The following is a 21,570-nucleotide window of genomic DNA, read 5'->3' on the forward strand; positions in this document are numbered from 1 at the left end:
AAATGCAGTCAGGAGATTTGGTGGGATGCATTAAATGTGGGGGCAGCCACCATCCCTTCAGTCATGTTAGGACTAACCCCTCTCCGAAACTTTTTCTCAGCAATAAGACCTCCTCTGGTAATGTGCCACTGATGTGGCCTTACTGTATGAGCGCGTGGCCTCCTCAGCTTGGCAATGGACTCCTCGGCCATGGATATAACACGTGGCGAGGAGCCTTATTTAAATTCTTGTACCCTATAGTTATTATTGTATTTATTATAGTATTAATTGAGTTTTTTATATATAAAAAAATATTTAAAGGAAAAATACAAACATGCCATTCATTAGACATTTCTAAGGTTTTTTTATTTTTATTTTTTATAACTTAACTTCAACTTGTGGGTTCTAGTTAGTTCAACTGGTAAAATCTCTGATGGTTGTGTAAGAGATCTGGAGTTCAATCCCCGCCTACACTAAAAACTGATTGGTGTCTTGGTCTGATTGGTGGTAGGAGGAACATTTCTTGGTTTTGTGAAGTTTAGAAGGATATTGCAACTGTATCATCATTAAGGGGAGAAATTACAATTTATCCATTAATTAATGAGACATTGTAACAATTATAGTTAATGTATTTAATTATAATATCAATTGAGTTGTTCTGAAAAAATACTTAAAGAAAAATTAAGTTTTTCATATGTTTGATTGTAAAATTAGAATGGACTCTATGTTTGTATTTTAGAAATTAAAATTCTGTCACATTTTACTTACATAATTATATTCACATTATTAGGAGATTAAATTATCCTCAAAATAGAATATTTTTAAAATGAACATCATCGTCTATTTTTCAAGTCAATGTGCAAAGAAAATCTAAAGAAAAAAATAATAATAAAGAAAACACTTTTATTATACTAATTGCATACCAAAGCATTTTTCAAAGCACATGTCATTCTACTAACCAACCCACCAAACTTGAAGGGTGGAATTAGATTGACTATTGATTAAGCTATTTTCTGTCATGTCTATGCATGCACACAAAAACAATTGAAATTGTGCGTTGAAGACACAATTTCAAATCAACATGTCCGTGCACATATGCCAAAAAAAAAAAAAAAAAACTGTTACGATTTCAATTGTTTTTGGCATGTATGCACAGACATGTGAAAGTGTGTGCGCGCAACAATGTTTCCCTTCTGTCAAAACTTAAGTATCAGAGAAGTTGCACGCCTTGACTTAAGAAAAAGCTCCCAAACATTGAATCGGTTAGCTAGCATGGTACTTTAACCTACCACCCCATCATTGGAACATAAATAAAAATAAAGACAAAACTTACTCACAAGAATCGTACTATTTTATTAGGTGATTCCTTTATGCTCGATGTCATAAATTGATTACAGAAAGTAACTCATGGCAGACTTCACCATATATAACTCAATGAGATTCACAATCAAAATTCTCCATTATAACTCAATGAGATTCACAATCAAAATTCACAATATATAACTCAATGAGATTCACAATCAAAATTATCCATTATCGAAATGATTTTCCACGCAAGCTTCTCATCTGCGACTGACCAAGTGCAGCAAAAAAACACTGCTTCAGATTTATTTTGAGTGTCAATTATTCTGTAAGGGCATTTGTCATTCAGACAAACAGATATGTCAAATGATTCTACTTGAAGATGTTCCCCAAAATCTTGGATGTTTCCACCAGAAATTTCACCTGAAAGTTTATTATTCAACAGTTGAAGCCAAGAGCATCTGTCAGACGTGCAAAGCACATTATCTGATGTGCTTTTGGTCTCTTCCAAGTTGCTAACATTTATGGGGCAACAGTAAGCAAACCGAACCTCATGCTTCTTTTCTCCCAACATGAGAAGAAGCTCGTCTTGGTGTAAAATCTTTGCTTTTTTATTCTTTTCCTCAATCAAGATCCCTTCTGCTGTCCTTTCGTCCGTTACTTGCAGCTGCGGCATGAACCTTCTATCTTTCAAACACGAACCAGATTCATCTTCTGAAATGCTTTTTGAAAACTTAAAGTTTGGATTCAAACTACTGTGGATAAAAGTGTCTGAGGCTCTTGCTTTCACATAATGAGTTGAAGAAATACTAACTGTCTCATTGTTTGCAGGGTCATCACATGGAATTCCCAATTCAGAATGTATTCTTCCTTTTAGGGTAGCCATCTTAGGTTTTTCACCATGTACTAGTATCACATGCTTGGGGGAGAGAAATTTGACAAGATCCATGATCCCTTTGGCGTCTGTATGAGGACTGAAAGACAATTGATGAATCTGGCAATATAAAACACATGTTCATTGTTCAGGCAAACTTTAGAGAATGGGAAAATTTTTAACACAAAAGCATTTCAGTTCCTCAGAGAGAGAGAGAGAGAGAGAGCTTTCTTTAAAGAGTATGCATATTGTATCTCATTTAAGGAGTTAAAGGGACCATTAACAGGTAGACTCGTTCACACAGATTTAACAAGCAATTTACTGTTATTTTAAGCAATAGACAGAGCAAACTGTCTTTTTTTTTTTTTTTTTTAATGAATGAAAGATTTTCTTGAGCAAAACCAAAAAAAATATACAGAGATAACAGCCTTGTCCCTCATAACAGAAACAAAACAGGGTGGGCAGCAACGTACATCAAAAGAACCAAACATGTTACAGCTAAGAAACCATTTGGCAAGCAAATGTGCTGCTCCATTTACATTTCTTACACCCAACAAACAGAAACATTAGGAGCATCAGAAAGCAGCTTACGAATGTCTAAGACAAATGGCTCTAATTCTCAAAGGAGGGATCAAACTGGGGTCAGCTAGGACATCATGGCAAATCTTGGGGTCTCAATGGAAATGGAATTGGCCACCAGCCTCGAGGACAGAATCAGAGCCCACTTAATGGCATTAGCTTCAACTTGGAGAGGGAAGGTGGTGTTTACTCTCTGAAAGCAAGCAAATACCAGCTCCCCTCTCCAGGTTCTTGCCATAACAGCTGTCAAAGAGAACCTGGGGCCAACCGCTCCATCTACATCGATTTTTAAGGCCAATCTATCTGGAGGAGACAACTTTAGGGAAGAAGACTCAGTGGTAATTGGGTGACAGCAGGCCTTCTGGTGAGCTTGTGCTCATCTACAAGCTTTAGAATTCTAGGGACCAACTCATCATGATTGATCGACAACCCTTCAAAAAGCACCTGGTTCCTTAAATTCCAAATGGAATAGCAAAGAATGGCTCCAAACAACAGAAATTCTTCCTTTTGACTCCTATCCAAACTTTCACCAAAAGGAGGAACGAGAAGGAATTGAATGAAATCTTGAAGCTGAAACTATGTTCATCAGTTCCATTCTTAAACCCCACTGTCTTGTTCTTCTTTTGAAATCCATTCATTTCATGAAGAGCAATAATCTTGAATATCACAGAGAAAGTACTGTAGCTCAACTATTTCCTCACTCTCAGACCAAGATCATCTTGGTGTTGGTTTCATGTGTCAATTAATATTTTCATCGTAAGTAGGGGCAGTTCCTGCCCTAAACTGTGGCTTTGCCCTTCAAGAATATATATCAAGATCATAATATTACAATTTTTTTTATCACATTGATTTACTATTTCAGATGAAAAGGATGCTAGAATCTTGATTTTCTTTTTTCTTCCAGGGTGCTGGGCATAGATGCTGCCATAACTAATGGAGAAAAAGTGATTTGTGCAAAGTTTTCCTTACAAAATTAGCAAACCTCAAAAACAGGAACCAAATTTAATATTCCAGAAGAAACACAAACAGATAGAATGGAGAGTGAAGAGGAGGCCCAGTCTTAAATTAATTGGCCAAGCTCAAAAACAAAACAATCAATGAAGGGCCTAGCCTAAGGCATGAGGCTTTATGATGTCGAACAAGCAAGCACTGATGCGAAAATTTGATGCAGGACAACACTAAAACGGATGTAACAAAACAATTGAAAAAAAAAAAAAAAAACTTTAAATAAAGTAACCTAGGCATCAGCACCTAGGGTTAGCTGGAATCAGAACAAGACCATTGGAAAATTTCAATAAATTTTTTTTATTAATCAAGCAAACTATAAACTTGTCTCCATAAGAGTACAACAGTAAACTTATATAGACTACTATGACTCAGCCTAAATTCTAATTGACGTAAGAGATCCAATTAGTGAATCGCAAATATACTCTTGACACTAAGAAATTAAATAAAATACTAATAACCTAATCAACTAATAAGACCTAACTAAAATCCAATTGATAAATAAAAATACAATTGACTTCTAAAACTAAACAATAGTATATCAAGATAAAATTGTCTTCAAGCTCCAAGCATCATCAAACCTACTTTTTTGTTAGCCAATTTAAATATAGGTTAAGATAAAACAAGAGGAATCTTAACACCATTTAATAAGGACAAAACTCATTAAAAAAAAATGATAAGATGCAGAAAGTATATGTGAATTAAGAGATAAACATGAACCTGGCATCGCACATCAAGTTGAGTATTCTTGTCCAGATCAATTTTGGTGGGTTTACCTGACATCAATTTATGTCCTATGGTTCCAGCCGCACAGTACCTACAATAGGCGTAGTGCAACGAAGATTAATAGCCTTTTTTTTTCCTGAGAAACTAATAGCATTTTAGTTGTAACTTATAATAACTTTGAGGAATGAGAGCATCAGTTGTTGGTGGGTTTGTAACATGTATATGAGTGGGAACGCATGTTTTGTGTAAAATTGCACAGGGTGGGCCTGGCAAGCTCTCACAGATGCTCATTTGTGCACTAGTTAGAAATTTTATCAAACAAGCATTCCTACATTATCCATTGAAGTAAGATTCAAAGACAAAAGGATCAGAATGTATGTTAATAACATTTTTTGTATTTTTTTTCCTACAGTTACCTCCCTGTTACTTTGTAAAGATGGCCATATCCTAGAGTTGGATGTGTGCTGATTAGTGTCTAGAAGCACCCAAGAAGTGTTGCATTTGTGCTACTTATTAGGTTCATATAAGATTAACTTTACAATCCAGCATTTTCAGATAATAAAGGACATCATGTACCTTTGAACTGAGAATCATACTTAAATGGATTGTCATTCTCAGTTAATTTTTCTTGAAACTTAAGAAGCTTCAAATTTAATGTTTCATCCAAGAGAACCATATATCAGATAAAGATCTCCGTGATTCAAGCTCATATGCACCTAGAGAAAAAGTTTAGAATACATGCTACTAGAGGCTGTACAATAAGAATTCATTCTGTCAGGAGGTTAGTTCTAGTGTACATTTCCAACTCAGAAAATCAAATAAGAATATCAGAGGCAATGCATGATGGGGCATGCTTCAAATTTGGATTCACTTCAACCTATTTTAACAGAGGTATCAATCACAATGCATAAATTATAAACCGAGCTTCATGCAGTTAACAATTTGACATCTCTATTCAGCATGCAAAAATAGCATATGAAGATACATTACAATAACTTCAGTAGTCAGATATGAGTTTAACCTTTGAGTATCACCTTATGAGAAGAGTGATGCAAGTGAGTGGGTTTAACTAAATGATAGATACCATTTGAGAGACTTTTAATCCAAGATTTTTTAAACCAATGCCAGCATGTTTGATTTGTAACATCAGAATGTGAAGAAACAGTATAAATGACCCAATAAACCTATGAACAAGACATTGTGTTTTTCATTTTAACATTTATATCAGCATTATAGATTTTTTTGATAAGTATAACAGTATTATAGATTTACCAGGTGACTCACATCAAATGGTTGCCTGCCACCGTTTCAGAGAGTTGGAAGTCAGATTGTAAGAAAAATCATTATTTAGGTTCCAAACTACGTAAAATCATTCTTAACCAATAGGGAAAAAATAATAAGGTTGGTACCCAGGCAATGTAACAAGATTCATTTCAGATGGAGCCCAGTGCTTAAAAACCTCAAGTGAAAAACCGCCACTGAGCCAACCAGGTGTGGCAAAAAGAACACAGGGTCCAGGAGCAGCTATCATAGAACGATCAAAATTAAGAACTGCAATATCCAAACACAATCAGTAAGGCACAGAACCTATCAAATAATTAACCATCATGCAATGCAATATAAATTCCAATGAATTAAATGATATTGAGAGCACTATTTGAAATGATAATTATCTATACAAACACAGTGAGACCAGTTTTTACCCTTTAAAAAATTCTGACCAGGAAAGCTGGAGGGAAGGAGTACAAAAATAAACACAAGTAAAGACTTGAGAAGTTTAAATTATTTAGATAGTGCAGCAAGCAATCTAAACATGCTATTGGGGGAATGAAAAATTACAGTTTACATCATAGAAAGGGAGGAGTAGTTACTGAATAGCGATAGTGTATTTTTCTCTAGTTTTAGAAACAGAGAAAATAGTAATGATTTTGCGTTTCTAATACTTTTAATTGCAAAACTTAAAAATTAAATCCATTGGTGAGATTTATTTATCACAGAAACAGAATCTGGTGAGAACATGTACTATGTCATGTTAATTGTGATTTTATCAAACAAAGAAAACCAATGGCATATCAAGTGTACAAGTCAAAACTATAGAAAGGTGCTAGGGGGAAGAGAGGGAGAGAGAGAGAACTAGAGATCCAGTGGGGAAATGTTTTTTATGAAGATGAAACTGTGGCTGGATCTCTGTGATAGGAATTTTGGAGGCTAAGTTAAATCAAAACACTCACATAGCTTGCTCTAATAAGGAGGGGGCCGCACTTCAGGAAAAAAAATTGAGAGATAGAGAGTTCTGAGAAAAAAAGTAAGAATACTCTGCTTGAATTAAAAGAAAATTTGTGGGAAGAGAGGGCAGAAACTCTGCTGAAATCATGTGAGAAAATTTTCATTATAAGATGAATATCCTAAAAAGAGCATGAAATAGTTTCTATTGAAGGCCTGGAGCTTTTTAAGGTGAAAATCTGAAGAAAAGAGAAGACCATATCATTGGAAATAAGAAAAAGGGGTGCCGGACAGAGAAGAGCCTGCAAGTGGACTTGAAGAAAGTTCAAGAAAGCCAGAAAGACTTAGTCATTCCCTATATTCTTGCCTGAAAATTTTAATTTCCTTTTTTTTTTTTGTGAAAATAAATCTTAGTGAAAAGAAATTGAAAAAAAAAAAATAAAGGATCTCCTTCTATGTTATGCGTTCTGATTTATCAATTCCTGTGTTTCTTTCTTGTACTGCTTTCTTTAAGACTAGGAGGTTACCATTAAGTGTAATTAACAATCAAGATTTTTCTTGATTGAAAGTAGGATCCATATATATATATATATATATATATATTTTAAAAGTAGATTTGGTTATACAAGTTTTATTACTATTAAATTGAGTCCATGGAAGAAATTTATATTACCACTTGTAGTAAATTAAAATGACTATATGAGTACATGACAGGATTCAGTTATAGTAAGCAATTCAATATGTGAAAGATCAGGTTGTCCCTTGTTTAATGGGAAAATAAGCTATTCATCTAATGAAATGTAGTCTTTCTCATTGAAAAACTACACTAGTAATTAAAGCAGTAAAATATGGCTAAATGAATTCAATTGTCCTCAGAGTTTTTATCCCCTATTAAGTATGCAGCTTAAAATTCTGAGAGGTTGTAACAAGAAGAATAGGAAGCCTTGCTGTAGACTAGCTTAAGAAATTAATCTTGTGAAAAAGGAAACTGATACTAGCTGATTGAGAAGCTTCAGAAAACCATTAATTCAATAGTTTTTACTGTGAAAACACACCAGAAGAAACAGTAACTGCAAATCCTACAGAACAACTTAAATTCAATACCATCTCTCAATAGCAGATAAAAAAGTAGACGTACCATGCTTAAAATCAAATGCATTATGTGTAGAATATGTCTCTTTCACCTTCTGGCTGGTCCAACTGATAAGCATTTTATAATACATATTGGCTTGCATAGTCAGACCTAAATGAAGAAAAACAAAAAATAATATCATCAATTCAGAGGGAAAACACCACAAGGAAGAGATAAATTGAAAGAGCATGGACTATATAACCACCACGATAATTCTACTATGAATTTTTTCTTATACATAGAAGTAATATGCCACCATTTACATATACATAATGCCATTATTCAGGAAACTGTTATTTATCTCAATATATAACTCATGCATTCAAAACGATAAGGTTCAAAAGAAACTCAGCATTTGATAGATCACCACATACATTGTGGCCAAGTATCATGCATTCAATTAAAAAAGGAGTAAATCTAATAGAGCAAACCTGAAGAGAAGTAAATAGGAATCTTTAAATTCATTCGCTCCCAGTAATCCTCCAACAAGATACAGAGTTCCTAATTGATAATGGATAAGGTTATCAAAAAAAAAAAAATTGCACAACAATTTTATAATACTAGAGAATAGTTCATAATGAACTCATACTATATAAATATTGAGCTAAGGTGAGATATCTAAGACACATTTTTTAACACACACACACATAAAGGACATGGTATTATAATGCACTAAGGCACTAGAAAAGATAAGGACAAGCAAAAGAACACAAAAAGGGGGAGGATTAAAAATAAAAAATAAAAAAACTTAAGCATCCTATATGCTTTGGAACTATATTTAAGATTACTAAGTTAATATGAAGATTCAAAATGTATAACTTGACTCTATTTAGTTGCATGTTATGTACAATAGTTTACTGGGCTGTGTAGCTCACTCTTTCATTGATAACTTTTAGATTAAGGTTTAGCTAGGATTTATAGCCTTGGGGTACTCGGTGGTGAGTGAAGATGGAGTTTTGGAGAACTTAAATGACTTTGACCGTAGTTGACATTATTTACAGAACTTTAGCTGTTCCTGTTTTATTTCGGACTAGATGACATTGGATTTTCTCTCTAGTTAAGGATATTTATGCGAAGAATATTTAAGAGTTTATTTATTTGGAGTTTTATTTAATTTTGAGATTTAGTCTTTTTTTTTCTTTTTTTTTTATAAGTAATAAGATTTATTGATATAAAAAAAGGGATGCCGTAGTACACAAGAAGTGTACAGGAGGTCAACAAATCAAGTACAAAAATTACATAAGTCAAGAAAATCAAAAAAAAGAAGAGAATGATTGGTTTCGCAAAGCAGACAGCCAATCCACTAAGGTTCTATAGAAAAGATTTAGGCACTCTAATTGATTTTTGTTAGATTGATAAGTTAATCATGTACTTAAATTCATTTTTTGTGGATTTAGATCATGACAATTAGACTCTTAAATCTCTTTATCCTCAGCTATTTGTGTTCAACCAATAAGGAAGCTTGTATTTCTGAAGTGTTAAGTCCTCCAGTTGGTGATAATGATAGAGTATGGAGTTCAAGATTTTATAGGGAATTTAATGCTTGGGAGTTGGCGGCTTCCTATTCCCTTCTTCACTTCATTCAAACTCAAATTCCTAGGGGTGGAGGTAGTGATAGACTTTTTTGGTGTCTTAGTGGAAGTGGGAAGTTTGATGTTTGGTCTTTTTATCATAAGATTCGAAATGCAACTCTTCGTACTTTCCCTTGAAAGGGCATTTGGAAAGTAAAGGTTCCTAAAGGGGTGGCATTCTTTATGTGGGCAGCAGCTCATGGTCAAATCCTTACTTCGGATAATCTTATGCTACATGACCGCATTTTGGCAAATCATTGTTGTATGTGTTGCTGTAATAAGGAATCTGTGGATCGCTTGCTGATTTCTTGCCCAGTTGCTCATTCTCTATGGATGTATATGCTTCGGCTGTTTGGGATTGATTGGGTCATGCCAGGTTCCGTTGCAGACTTATTTTTTTGTTGGTATCATTGGCCTGGGAAACATAATTCTGATATTTGGAATCTAGTTCCGGGTTGTTTAATGTGGAATATTTGGACTAAATAGAATCGGCGTTCTTTTGAGAATACGGGGAAATCATTGGATCAATTGTTAGATTTATGCAGACGGACCCTCTTTGATCGGTCTCAGTGTTGAGGCCTCTCAGATTGTTCTACTATCACGGATTTTCTTTTGTCTCTTAGTATAGCTTAGCGTTTATTTGCTTATTTTTACCTCTTTTTTCAACTTGTTTACTATCATGAACCTTGTGTATTTTTCATGCTTATCCTTTTTCAATAAAACTTTTTCATACCTATCAAAAAAAAAAAAAAAAAAAAATCACAATCAAAGAAAGTAAAATTAATAAATATATTGATTAGAACACCTGAGCTCTTCCTAGTGCAAATGTAGGAATGAGCACCTTTCCTCCACCGGCAACACATTTATGAACCTACATCCATTTGTTAAGCAGGAAAAACAAAGAATCATTGTAGGTCAGACACGCAAAACCTTAAACTAGGAGACAAACAAATAAATACACATAATATTACTCTAAAAAGGTTTTCATGTGAGTTCAAAAAGTATGATAATCAGGTCAATAACACAAGAAATAAATAAACATATGCAGACCACATGCATATCAAAAGAAAGTTTGAAAATTACTCTTAAGAAAGAAAAGGAAATGGGAGTGACGCATTTAAATTTGGTTCTCTATATCAGTCACTGAAAATTCTGGATCATGCCCTGCCCATGGTCTTTGAATATTTAATGTGAAACATACTAAATAGAAAAATTCATTTATTTATTTTATCTCTGCTTTTTTAGATCCCTGTTTAGATAATTCCTTACAAAAAGTAATAATATATTAATGCACGATAATAAACAAATAGCCACCCTTAACCCACCACAACCACACAGACAAATTTCTCCAATTTGTCCTACATCAAACATACTCTAAAACCCCATTAACACACCACCAGTCAAGCCAAAAGCGAACATCAGTTCCTTTGCCAACGGAAAATGACACAGACCTGGCAAAGTAATTCCATCCCGATCAAATATACTTCCATAAACAAACCCTACACCCTCATTTAACCTCCTTCAAACACTACCCACCCCAATTAGTACCGTATTTAAGCTCTACAACCCTCCTCCAAAAAGCATCTGTTTCAGTAGCAAAACACCATAACCACTTACCCAACAAAGAACTTATCTATTGTAAGCGAAAGATGCTACTGAGAAAGGTGAAAAGTGGGAAGCAACCCCACTTTTCACCTTGGATCGGTCAAAATATGAAGACTTTCTTACTCTTTTTTTTTTTTTTTTTTTGATAGGTAATCAGAAAACTATTACTAATGAGAAAATAAGGAAAAGTACAAGTTGTTCATGATGATGAACAATCAAGAAAAAAAAACAAACAGCACAACAAAAAGAGTAATCAGGAAACTAAGCTAAGGGAAGCATAAACTCAGAGAGAGAAGAGCAATCAGTAAAACCCCAACAACGAGACCGCTCCAAAAGACTACGTTGGCATAAAACTTTTAACTCATCCAACGTCTTCTCATTATCCTCAAAGGAATGACGATTACATTCCAACCACACAATCTACATTAAGCAACCTGGAACCACAACAACACATACAACACCAAGTAGCCAACGGGCGACCCCTATGCATTAGATTATCCAAAGTGAGGATCCGACCATGTGCAGCAATCCACAAAAAGAACGCCACTCGCCTAGGAATCTTTGGTTTCCAAACACCTTTCCAAGGAAACAAAGAATTCGAAGCACCCCAAATCGCATGATAATAAGACCTGATGTCAAACTTACCATCACCTTTTAACCGCCAACAAAGAGCATTGCTCCTATCACCCCAAGGAATACAAGTTTGGATAAGCTGGAATAGGGAATAGGATGCAACTAGCTCCCAATCTTCAAAATCTCTATAAAATCTTAAATCTCATACTCTAACAGTACCCCCTTCAGGAATCCACAGAACCTCAGGGATCTTTTAGAGTATTATCCCCAATCCACCTATTGTGGCAAAAGCGGATACGAGTGCCTTCACCCACAACAAAAGACAGATGCTTAGAAAAGCTCTCCCACCCTTCATTAATGTTTCTCCATAGGCCACACCCATGAGTCCTCCTGCACACTTTAGTACACCACCCCCCTTGACCCTCACCATATTTTGTGGAGATAACTCGCCGCCAAAGATGGGTAACTTCATGACTATATCTCCACAACCATTTCCCTAATAAAACTTGATTAAAAGACACCACACTTCTTATCCCCAAACCACCCATCTCGACTGGTAAACACACCTTTTCCCAAGCTACCAAAAGATATTTGAAACTCCCCTCAGAAGACCCGCGAAGAAAGTTCATCTGAATACTTTCCAATCTAGCAGCCACATATTTAGGAATAGTTAAAAGAGATAAAAAGTACATTGGGAGGCTTGAGAGAGTACTCTTAAGGAGCATGAGCCTACCACCCTTAGATAAATAGAGACGCTTCTACCCAGATAGCTTCTTCTCCATTTTCTCCAAAATAGGATTCCAAATCGAAGCTGTCTTAAAAGAAGTCCCCAATGGCATCCCCAAATATTTCATAGGCAAACTACCCACTCTAAAATGGAGAATATTAGCCAGTGCATCTAGATTATTCACCTCCCCAACAGGGACAATCTCACTTTTCCCAACATTGACCTTCAAACCCGTAAAAGCCTGAAAAAAGACAACACCAACCTTATGGACAGAAGTTGTTCTCTAGAAGCACCACAAAATAAGATAGTGTCATCAGCAAATAACAGATAGGAGATACGCACACCAACAGAGTTCACAGAGCCCACCTAAAAACCCCGAATAAGATTACATTCCTCTGTCTTCTTCAATAGTCTACTCAAAACCTCCATTATCAAAAGAAACAGAAGCGGGGATAATGGATCCCCTCGTCTCTCTCCACGAGAACTTCCAAAAAAACTTTCAGGGGAGCCATTTACCAAGACTGAAAAGCTGACAGAAGTAACACAAGCCCTAATCCACCCCCTCCATTTCAACCCAAAATCCATCCGGCCCAACAAATAAAACAAGGCCTCCCAGTTCACATGATCATATGCTTTTTCAATGTCAAGCTTACAAACCGCACCCGGTAATCTACTCTTCAACCTGCTATCCAGACATTCATTTGCAATAAGCACTGAATCCAAGATCTGCCTTCCGCCAACAAACGAATTTTGAGACTCAGAGATAAGTTTATCCAGAACCGCCCTCAACCAATTAGCCAACACCTTGGATAGCAGCTTGTACACACTGCCCACCAAACTGATGGGGCGAAAGTCCTTAATGTTAACAGTATTACACTTCTTGGGAATTAAAGTCAGAAACGAAGCATTCATAGACCTTTCAAACACAGAGTGCCAATAAAAATAATCAAAGAAATCCATGACATCCTTTTCCACAACACTCCAACATTTGTGAAAAAAAGCCATGGTGAAACCATCAGGACCAGGGGTTTTATCACCCTCCATCTCCCTTAATACCTGACTTCCTCCTTTGAGAACTCCTTCTCTAAGGACAACCTCTCTTCCTCTTTAATGCATGCAAAATCTAACCCATCCATAGTAGGACGCCAAACCTCAATTTCCTCATACAACCCTTGGTAGAAGAGAACTAACTGAGAGCGCACATCAGCCTCATCCTCATAAAGAACACCATCCACCTCTAACCTCTTAATTAGATTAGCATTTCTATGGGAATTTGCTAATCTATGAAAGAAACGAGTATTATTATCTCCCTCCTTCACAAACAAAGCACGAGACTTTTGTCTCCAAGAAATTTCCTCAAGAGAAGACAAATGTTCTATGTCCCCTTTGAGCTGAATGCGACGATATTGATCCTCATTCAATAGACCCACCGACTCCTCTCTAGCATCTAAACCCATAAGTTCAGTCAGCAAATTCTTCTTTCTAAAAGCCAAATCACAGAACACCTCCCTGTTCCACTTTTTTAAATCAGCTTTCAAAGCCTTCAACTTTTGTGCCAAAATATAACTTGGAGAGCCCGTAAAACTATAACCAATCCACCATTGCTGAACTCTATCAACAAAACCCTCAGCTTACAGCCACATGTTTTCAAATTTAAAGGCACTTCGGCCTCGTCGAACAACACCAGCTTCCAACAAAAGCGGACAGTGATTTGAAATAACACGGGGAAGCACCCGTTGGGATGTATTCTCAAAATATTCCTCCCAATCTAGAGAAACCAAAGCCCTGTCAATTCTTGACATAGAGGGGATACCAGAATCTCTAAACCATGTAAAGGAACCCCCTTTAAAGGTAAATCAACTAAAGAATTGCTCTCTATAAAGTCCGAGAAGGCAAACATAGCAGGGTTGAACGACTCACAACCAAGTCCTTCACTTGGGTACCTGATAATATTAAAATTCCCTACTAAACACCATGCCATGGGCCACCTGGCGTGCACCCGTAATAACTCCTCCCACAAATAAGACCACTGACCGTCATCATTGGGGCCATATACACCTGCACAGGCCCAAACAAAGTCATCCACCACCCCTCTCAATAAGACAATGACAGAAAACTATCCAACAATAACATCCAACTTTTCAAAAACCCTCTTGTCCCAAACTAGCAAGACCCCTCCCGAAGTCTAGACAGCATCCAAAGCAACCCATCAATGAAAGGACTTCCCCATAGACTTCGAAAAAAAGCAATGTCGATAGAAGCTACTTTCGTTTCTTGAAGACAAACAATGTCACATTTCCACTCTTTTAGAAGATTCATACAGACCAATCTCTTCCGGGGATTGTTTAGCCCCCTTACGTTCCAAGAAAGAAGGCGTAAATTCATTTAAAACTACCAACAACCCCCATAGCATTCGAAGGAGCTCTGCTCCTACTCCTAGAAGAGACACCATCATAATTAACATTTGAAATGAGCCCCTTAAGCTCCCTAAGACCTCGTGACCCTGAGTTTGTAGGTTGCTTAGGAACTCCATCATCGATCACCTTAAGACATTCCTGTTCGAGAAGGCGGAACAAAGCCAAACATTGAACTTCATGTTTCACAATAGGAAAACCCACCATATTACAAAAATCTTTCATTAGCTAGGACACCCAACTTGAATTTGGTTCAGTTTCTGCCACCTGAGCCCCTCCTACATCATCCTGAATCAACACCACCTCACCAATAGTATTGGGATCCCACCGAGTCACAGGATTACACTCCAAAAGGCAATTATCTTTCACCCCACTACCACCATCACAGTTATCAGCTCCACTGTTGTCCCATGGTAGGAAAAGAGGCCCAAAATCATTAGGACTAAGACCAACAGAAGCCACTAACCTAAAAGCCTCAACTCGATCTTCCCCTTCCCCAAACTCAGTACCCATCTCGTTACCTAGCTCAGACAAAGGGGAAAAACGATTATGTTTCGCCCACTGATGCCGACGATGTGACCGTGACCCATTTTTTAACTGTTGATCAATGGCTAACAAATATTGCACACCATCATTTAGCTATTACAATTCTTTTCATGATAGCAAGTCACATGTATAGGACCAACTAGGGCATTGGTAATGGTATAAAGATATTTTAAAGGCTCAAAAGTTCTATAACTTGTATATCCCAAAGACTAAAATTGAGAACAAAAGGGACAAGAACTGATGCAACAAAAATCAGTAGAAATATAAGAATATTTGAAATATGATAGTGTTGATATTCCATACAGCTTTAAGAAATTCTCTCTCCCGACCGTATTTTGAGTCACGTATAGTCGTTGCATATGTGGACCTGCAACAGGAATATCATTAAAATAGAAAATTATAGTTTGTCCAAACAAAACCAATCATTGAGATGATAATATCTAAGTAAGAATGGAGCTTCTTTTTGAAATTGAGTTGGTAAATTTCGCACCTAGAATAGCTAATAGGGCTTCTCACAACTTAGTCCTTTGGGCTTGTAGCTATAATTTCTGGGGGCCAATCCCCATATCCTCAATCCCTTCATAGGTATTACCTAAAGAGAGATGTTGAACCCCTCAGTGGTGGTGTTCTTAGTAAAATGCATATGTTCTCATGGGGAAAAAAAAGATCAAGAAAGGAGCTTCAATGGTTTGATGTTTGATTATACCAATAAATGAATAAAACAAAGAGGAAAATTTGATGTTTATTAAATAAATATATACATAGATGTCAAATTCATAGATATATTTTCCAGTTCAATATTCACTGATTTTGTTTATCATTGTTCTAAATCTTACAGGAAGACTTGTGCCCATCCACCCATTCAAAATCACTTAAACACACCCAGAATGAAGAGAGAGAAAGGAAAACCAGTGTCTACTATGTGGTGGCCTATAGAGAACCACTCTCACCTTCAAGTCTGCCTTTGATTTTGCTATCTTAAGGCATTTAAGAGGGACATAAATAAATTTGACTTAACCCGATATGACAACTACAACTTTGATGACAACACCCAAAAGGCAAGAAACTATCATAAACCATTAGCAAAGTCTGACTATCAATTCAGAATGTTGTCTATGAAGTCTCCCTAATCCACATTGACAACAATGAAGTGTATCTCAAAGAAAGAAAATATCAATGAGAAAATTGGATAAGAAACAAAAATAGGAAGAGTGAAAACATAGATATTTTTTTACAATGGCAGATAGGCAGTACAACAACAAATAGAGAAGCATAATAATCTAAACACACATATTCCATACTCTGATATAAGAAGGTCCAGCTGCAGTCGATCAATTTGAGCAGCTCCAAGATGTCTATCTGGCGTCATATTATAGTCTCCTGTATAAACCATAGCAGTATCTCCCACCTTTGCATAAAACATTGCTGCTCCAAGAACCTTAGGGACATAAATAACAAGGAGGCTAAATTAACAACATGAGATGAGCCTATAATAATCATTGAAAAGAAACATAAACAGACTGCTATCTCAAAGTCATTTATGGAAAGCATTGAAAGTGACTTACTTAAGGAATTGATTGTGTTAAAGATCATCTCGTGGAGCCATGTCAAAATTATCAATAATGATGTAACTTTATGTTAATGATTATGCTCTATATTGATACTATGTAACAGATTTTCTGAATCAGCCATGGAAGAAGGGTCAAGTTGATGTCGTCACTGTCAGAGTGATTCTTGGTTTCCTGATGCAGCAAACCACTTACACTGAAAACATAACACTAAACCGTAATTTTCCACTGCTTCTGGAAAATACTGTAACCTGTTGGTCTCCGTTTCAGACCTTTAAAATAAAATTATATCAAATGCTTCTGGAAAACCCTGCTACTTGTTGTTCTCTGTATCTGTCCTTTGCAATTAAATTCTATCCTTTTGGAACCCTAACCAACCTACAAATCCAAAATGCTTTCTTCATAACCCCTGGGAGGCCTAAAACCTCAAGTTTCAAACCCTAGAGCCCATTACATAAGCATCCCTAGGCAGATTTCCTAATCTGTCCTGCACTGATCAAAGTCAAGGACTTGACCGCAAATCCATCTTAATTTGATAATACATGTCAATCAATGAGGAAGTCTTTAATCTAATCAGAAAGAAAAGCTGTCTACTTGAGCTTGACGCCAGACCAAGGTCCCAATCAAACAGAAGATCCCAAATGGCATAAAAAAAGGAAACTAATTAAGGGTCAAATATACCTAGCAAAAAGAGGGGATCAAAACATTAGAGTACCACTACCTCTTTAAACCATAGCTCGTACAAATTAAAATTCATAGAATTCCAAAATGCAGCTTCACCAAATGCATTAGCCGGTACAGTAAAACTGAGCTTTAATTCCTAGATTTCTTTTTCCTTAAGGTGTCAAACATGGGGAGGGGAGCAGCCACAAAAGTGCAGCACCCAAATACCAAGTAAACATAGAGTGGCTCAAGCAGGATAAGGAAGCTTGTGGATAAAGAGGTACTCACCAACAATAGTACTTGGAGTTTGACGCAAGACAACCATAACAATTGAACAGTAAAATTGAAAGATAGGAAAATAAAGGGATATGACCTAGGAGTCAGCACCTAGGCCTGGCTTAGAGTTAGCACCAAGCAAGGAAAACCACTAGGAAACAACACATAGAGTTGGCTGGAGTCAGCACCAAACCTAAGAAACCAAAAGGCCATTTTTTTCATTCATCAAAATCTTAATCATAAATCATCTCTAAAAGGAGTACAATGGCTTGCCTATATAGGAAACCCTAGTTCTAATTGGCATAGAAAAACCTAATTGCCTTATTACAAAAATAACCTTGCTTCCCAATATTTAAATACTAATAGCCTAATAAACTACTAGGGCCTAAAACATAAAAACACAAAAATACACTGACCTGCAAAAAATGAATAATACTAAAGAAAAATCTTCTCAAGTCTCCCACATCACAAAATATGTAGGTAAGAATAAAAATGAAATTGTCATGGACAAGATTAAAGAAGCTGGAAAGATTATAACACATTTTTGGAAGTTTTAAAAGAGAAGGCTAATAAGTCCAATTGAAAGCGAAACATGGCCGTCAACAGAAAATATAATCTATAGATGAACTTCAGAAACCTTACGTGTCCTGCATAGTAGGCACGAATCCAAAGATCCTTATCAACATGCACAGTCTGCTTCAGATCCACAGCTATAACTGCAAAGAGGAACCAAATCAAGACACAAAGAAAAAGACATATATGAGGAAAGAAGTAGCAGATGTTGAATTTGGAAAGTACATAGAGTAAAATCAGGATGACCACTGGGACATCAAGAACATAGAGTAAAAGCAGGAATCATAAAATTGCACAAGTCTAGTCTTATCAAAAAAGGAAAAAAATATTCTTAAAGTGGCAATGAGAAAGGTTAAATATGCTGGTACAGAAAAAGGAAATCCATGTACCTTTTTTCATGCATTCCACAATATGCTCTGAAGTAAATTGTTCTTCTTCACCCCTTCGTTCAACCATCACCTTTCGATAATCTTCCAACATCAAAGGAGCCAATGCCTTCGTTGGATACTGTGGTGCAATCAATTTCAACATAAATATCAAATTCCAATTCCAATCATGATTATGGAAGTCCACATGCAAACTTCTGATAAGCCATTTGACAAGTCAATGTGCCTCTCCCACCCCTGCTCAATCGTTTACTTTCTAAAAAATTGCTAGCTAACAAGCCAAAGAACATAAAATAAGGAAGAACAAAAAATTGCATGGAATATACTTTTTTTTATTTTTGATAGGTAATAGATATCTTCATTAAAAAAAGTACGTCATGTTCACAATGATGAACAGAATGTACTAGAAACAAATACAAACAAATCAAACAGAGATAGAATGCACGAAATAAAAAATGGAAATACATTGTGTAAAACCCTAAGTACGAGACCACCCAAACAATGTCCCAACTAGCAAAGACATCAAAAAATCTGCAAATTTCTCAATGTCCTCAAAAGTGCAGGTATTTCGTTCCCTCTAAATTAGCCACATCAAATAGGCTAGAACCATATTCCAGACCGAAGAAGAGTGTAACCCCAAATAATTCTCCCACACAAAAAGAAGAGAAACAACCGTCCTTGGCATCACCCACTGCAAACCAAACATAAAAAACACTTCACTCCATAAGGCGTGTGCAAACTTGCAATGAAGTAAAAGATGATCCATTGTTTCTCCATTGCAACGGCACAAGCAACACTAATTAACCAAAGACAAGTTCCTTTTTACAAGGTTGTCAATAGTAAGAATACTATCTCGAGCTGCAGTCCATAAAAAGAAAGACACTCTTTTAGGTACCTTACTTCTCCAAATACATTTCCACGGGAAAGGAAAGGTAGGAGGCGCAGATAATGAATTATAGAAAGAGCGCACATCAAAAACACCATTTGGGGTTAACTTCCAAAACAAACTATCAGTCCCCTCACCCCTAGGCCAAAATAAAAACGCCTTATGTCCCAACCACTTAAGGTTGGCTACCTGATGGCACAAGTATTGCATGGCTAGATATGAAACTTCCTCTTTGGAAGACTAAGATATTGCATGGCTAGATATGTCATATGAGACAACCATTTTTTTTTTTCCTTAAAACCACACTGCTCCAACATATATACCAAAAAATTCCAATTCACACGATTGTAAGCTGTCTCCAAATCCAACCCACATAATACTCCCAAGATGCTAGACCATGACTGGGCCCATAGAATCTAAATTAGGTAGCATAATTCTTCATTCACAAATGAGCAATGCTACATACACAATACTTTTCACAATTGTTAAATTATCAAATTGTAATTGATTCTCATCTGGGCTCACCACGAAATTACTTTATTGTCTACCATCTAGAACCCCGCCCAAAGAAAAAAAAAAAAAAAAAACGTGATTCTAGAGTTATTGTTCACAAATATATGTCAAGCACTTTTCCCACACACACACACACACACACAAAAATAAATAAATAAAAATAAAAATAAATCTCAGCCAAACATTTCATCGAACACGTAAAAGACTCACCGTCATGTATATTGGCCCGCTGTACCCGCATACTTCCGTGAAGTAAGGAAGTGCACCAATGTGATCCAAATGGCTATCCAATTAACAAAATCGATAAAAATACAGTGATTTCAATCAAAACTGAAAAAAAAAAAAAAAAATGAACAAAGAAACAATAAGCTTGGGTTGAGAAAGTTAGGTACAAGTGGGTGATGACAATGCAAGTGAGGGCGCTGTCGAAATCGCCGGAGTTGGAGATGCGAGAGAAATCGGGGTAGCGGCGGTGGTCGTGATAAGCCATGTCCATACCGCAATCGAACATTATTCGCTTCCCGTTCATCGACACCACCACGCAGCTCTTCCCGACTTGTTGCCCTGCGCCTGAACCAGAAAATCGACGAGGAAAGTTTGTGGTTATGAGTGTTAGAGCGTCGTGAGAATTGAGAGATTGTGAATAGGAAAAAGGGATTACCGAGGACGAGAGAGTCGATCGCCATTGCTGAGATTTTTGCTTTTCTTTCTGCAGAGAAAAACCCTAGGAACCTCTTTCGCGCGCTTTTTATTTGATTCTGTGGATCTCAACTCTCAACAAGTTGACCGTTAAACTTGCTTCTTCTATTCCTTTTTTTTTCTTTTTTTTCTTTTTCTTTTTCTTTTGACACAGATGAGGGAATAGACTCATGTATACTTTCACAAACTAGTCAATGTTTATCATTTTTTTTGTTTGTTTTTTTTTTTTGGGGGGGGGGGGGGGGGGAAATACAGTTAGGGTTGTCCAACACTCACCCGGACTCGAAGAATCCGATCGGCCCGACGCTCTTCGACTCGATAACCGCCCGACCTGAGTAGTGGTTCGGTTGGTTGTGGGTCGTCGGCGCAAAGACCCGATGCCATCGGTTCGAGTCTCGATTTGCCTGTCTGAGAAACCAAAGCACTCGACCTGCCCGATGCCTTTCTCTCTTCCAGTCGCAAATCTCATGTTTCGGCGGAAAACTAGTAAGCCTAAACTCAAAACTCCGTTGATATAAAGAGATCTTGGTTGGATCTCGACAAATATTGCAACATCTCGACCAGATCTCGAAGGATATGGAGGAATATTGACCAGGTCTGTCAAAATCAGACAAGATTTTGACCAAAATCCGGCCAGATTTGTCGAGATTCGGCAAGATTTTGTCCAAAATCCGGCCAGATTTTGACCCCTGTAACAAACCCGAAACCGACCGAGATGCACCCGAAACTGACAAGACCCGATCCGACCGA

General features: G+C 36.6%; 1 protein-coding gene across 1 annotated transcript; it reads right to left on the bottom strand.

Annotated features, from left to right (window-relative positions):
- Window positions 1–1,312: 1,312 nt before the first annotated feature.
- LOC115981595 (cleavage and polyadenylation specificity factor subunit 3-II) lies at window positions 1,313–20,960 on the bottom strand. The gene is made up of 13 exons (XM_031103868.1): window positions 20,783–20,960; window positions 20,514–20,691; window positions 20,332–20,404; window positions 18,726–18,843; window positions 18,406–18,479; window positions 16,558–16,694; window positions 15,560–15,623; window positions 10,197–10,262; window positions 8,252–8,321; window positions 7,827–7,931; window positions 5,875–6,016; window positions 4,460–4,556; window positions 1,313–2,275 (listed from the first exon to the last, which is right to left on the bottom strand). Exons 1-13 carry the CDS (start codon window positions 20,805–20,807, stop codon window positions 1,484–1,486), a joined length of 1,941 nt encoding a protein of 646 aa, XP_030959728.1. The 5' UTR covers window positions 20,808–20,960; the 3' UTR covers window positions 1,313–1,483.
- Between the last annotated feature and the right edge of the window lie 610 nt (window positions 20,961–21,570).

The sequence above is a fragment of the Quercus lobata genome, chromosome 3 (genome assembly GCF_001633185.2).
Source record: "Quercus lobata isolate SW786 chromosome 3, ValleyOak3.0 Primary Assembly, whole genome shotgun sequence".
In the NCBI taxonomy this organism is placed as follows: domain Eukaryota; kingdom Viridiplantae; phylum Streptophyta; class Magnoliopsida; order Fagales; family Fagaceae; genus Quercus; species Quercus lobata.

Bases quoted from the DNA above. Each gene is read 5' to 3' on its own strand.
- LOC115981595 (XM_031103868.1), bottom strand. From the start codon at position 20,807: ATGGCGATCGACTCTCTCGTCCTCG. The intron at 7,932-8,251 runs GTTTGCTCTATT...TTCTTCATTTAG, and splicing joins TCCTATTTACTTCTCTTCAG to GTCTGACTATGCAAGCCAAT. The intron at 4,557-5,874 runs GTACCAACCTTA...CGCCTATTGTAG, and splicing joins AATCTTGTTACATTGCCTGG to GTACTGTGCGGCTGGAACCA.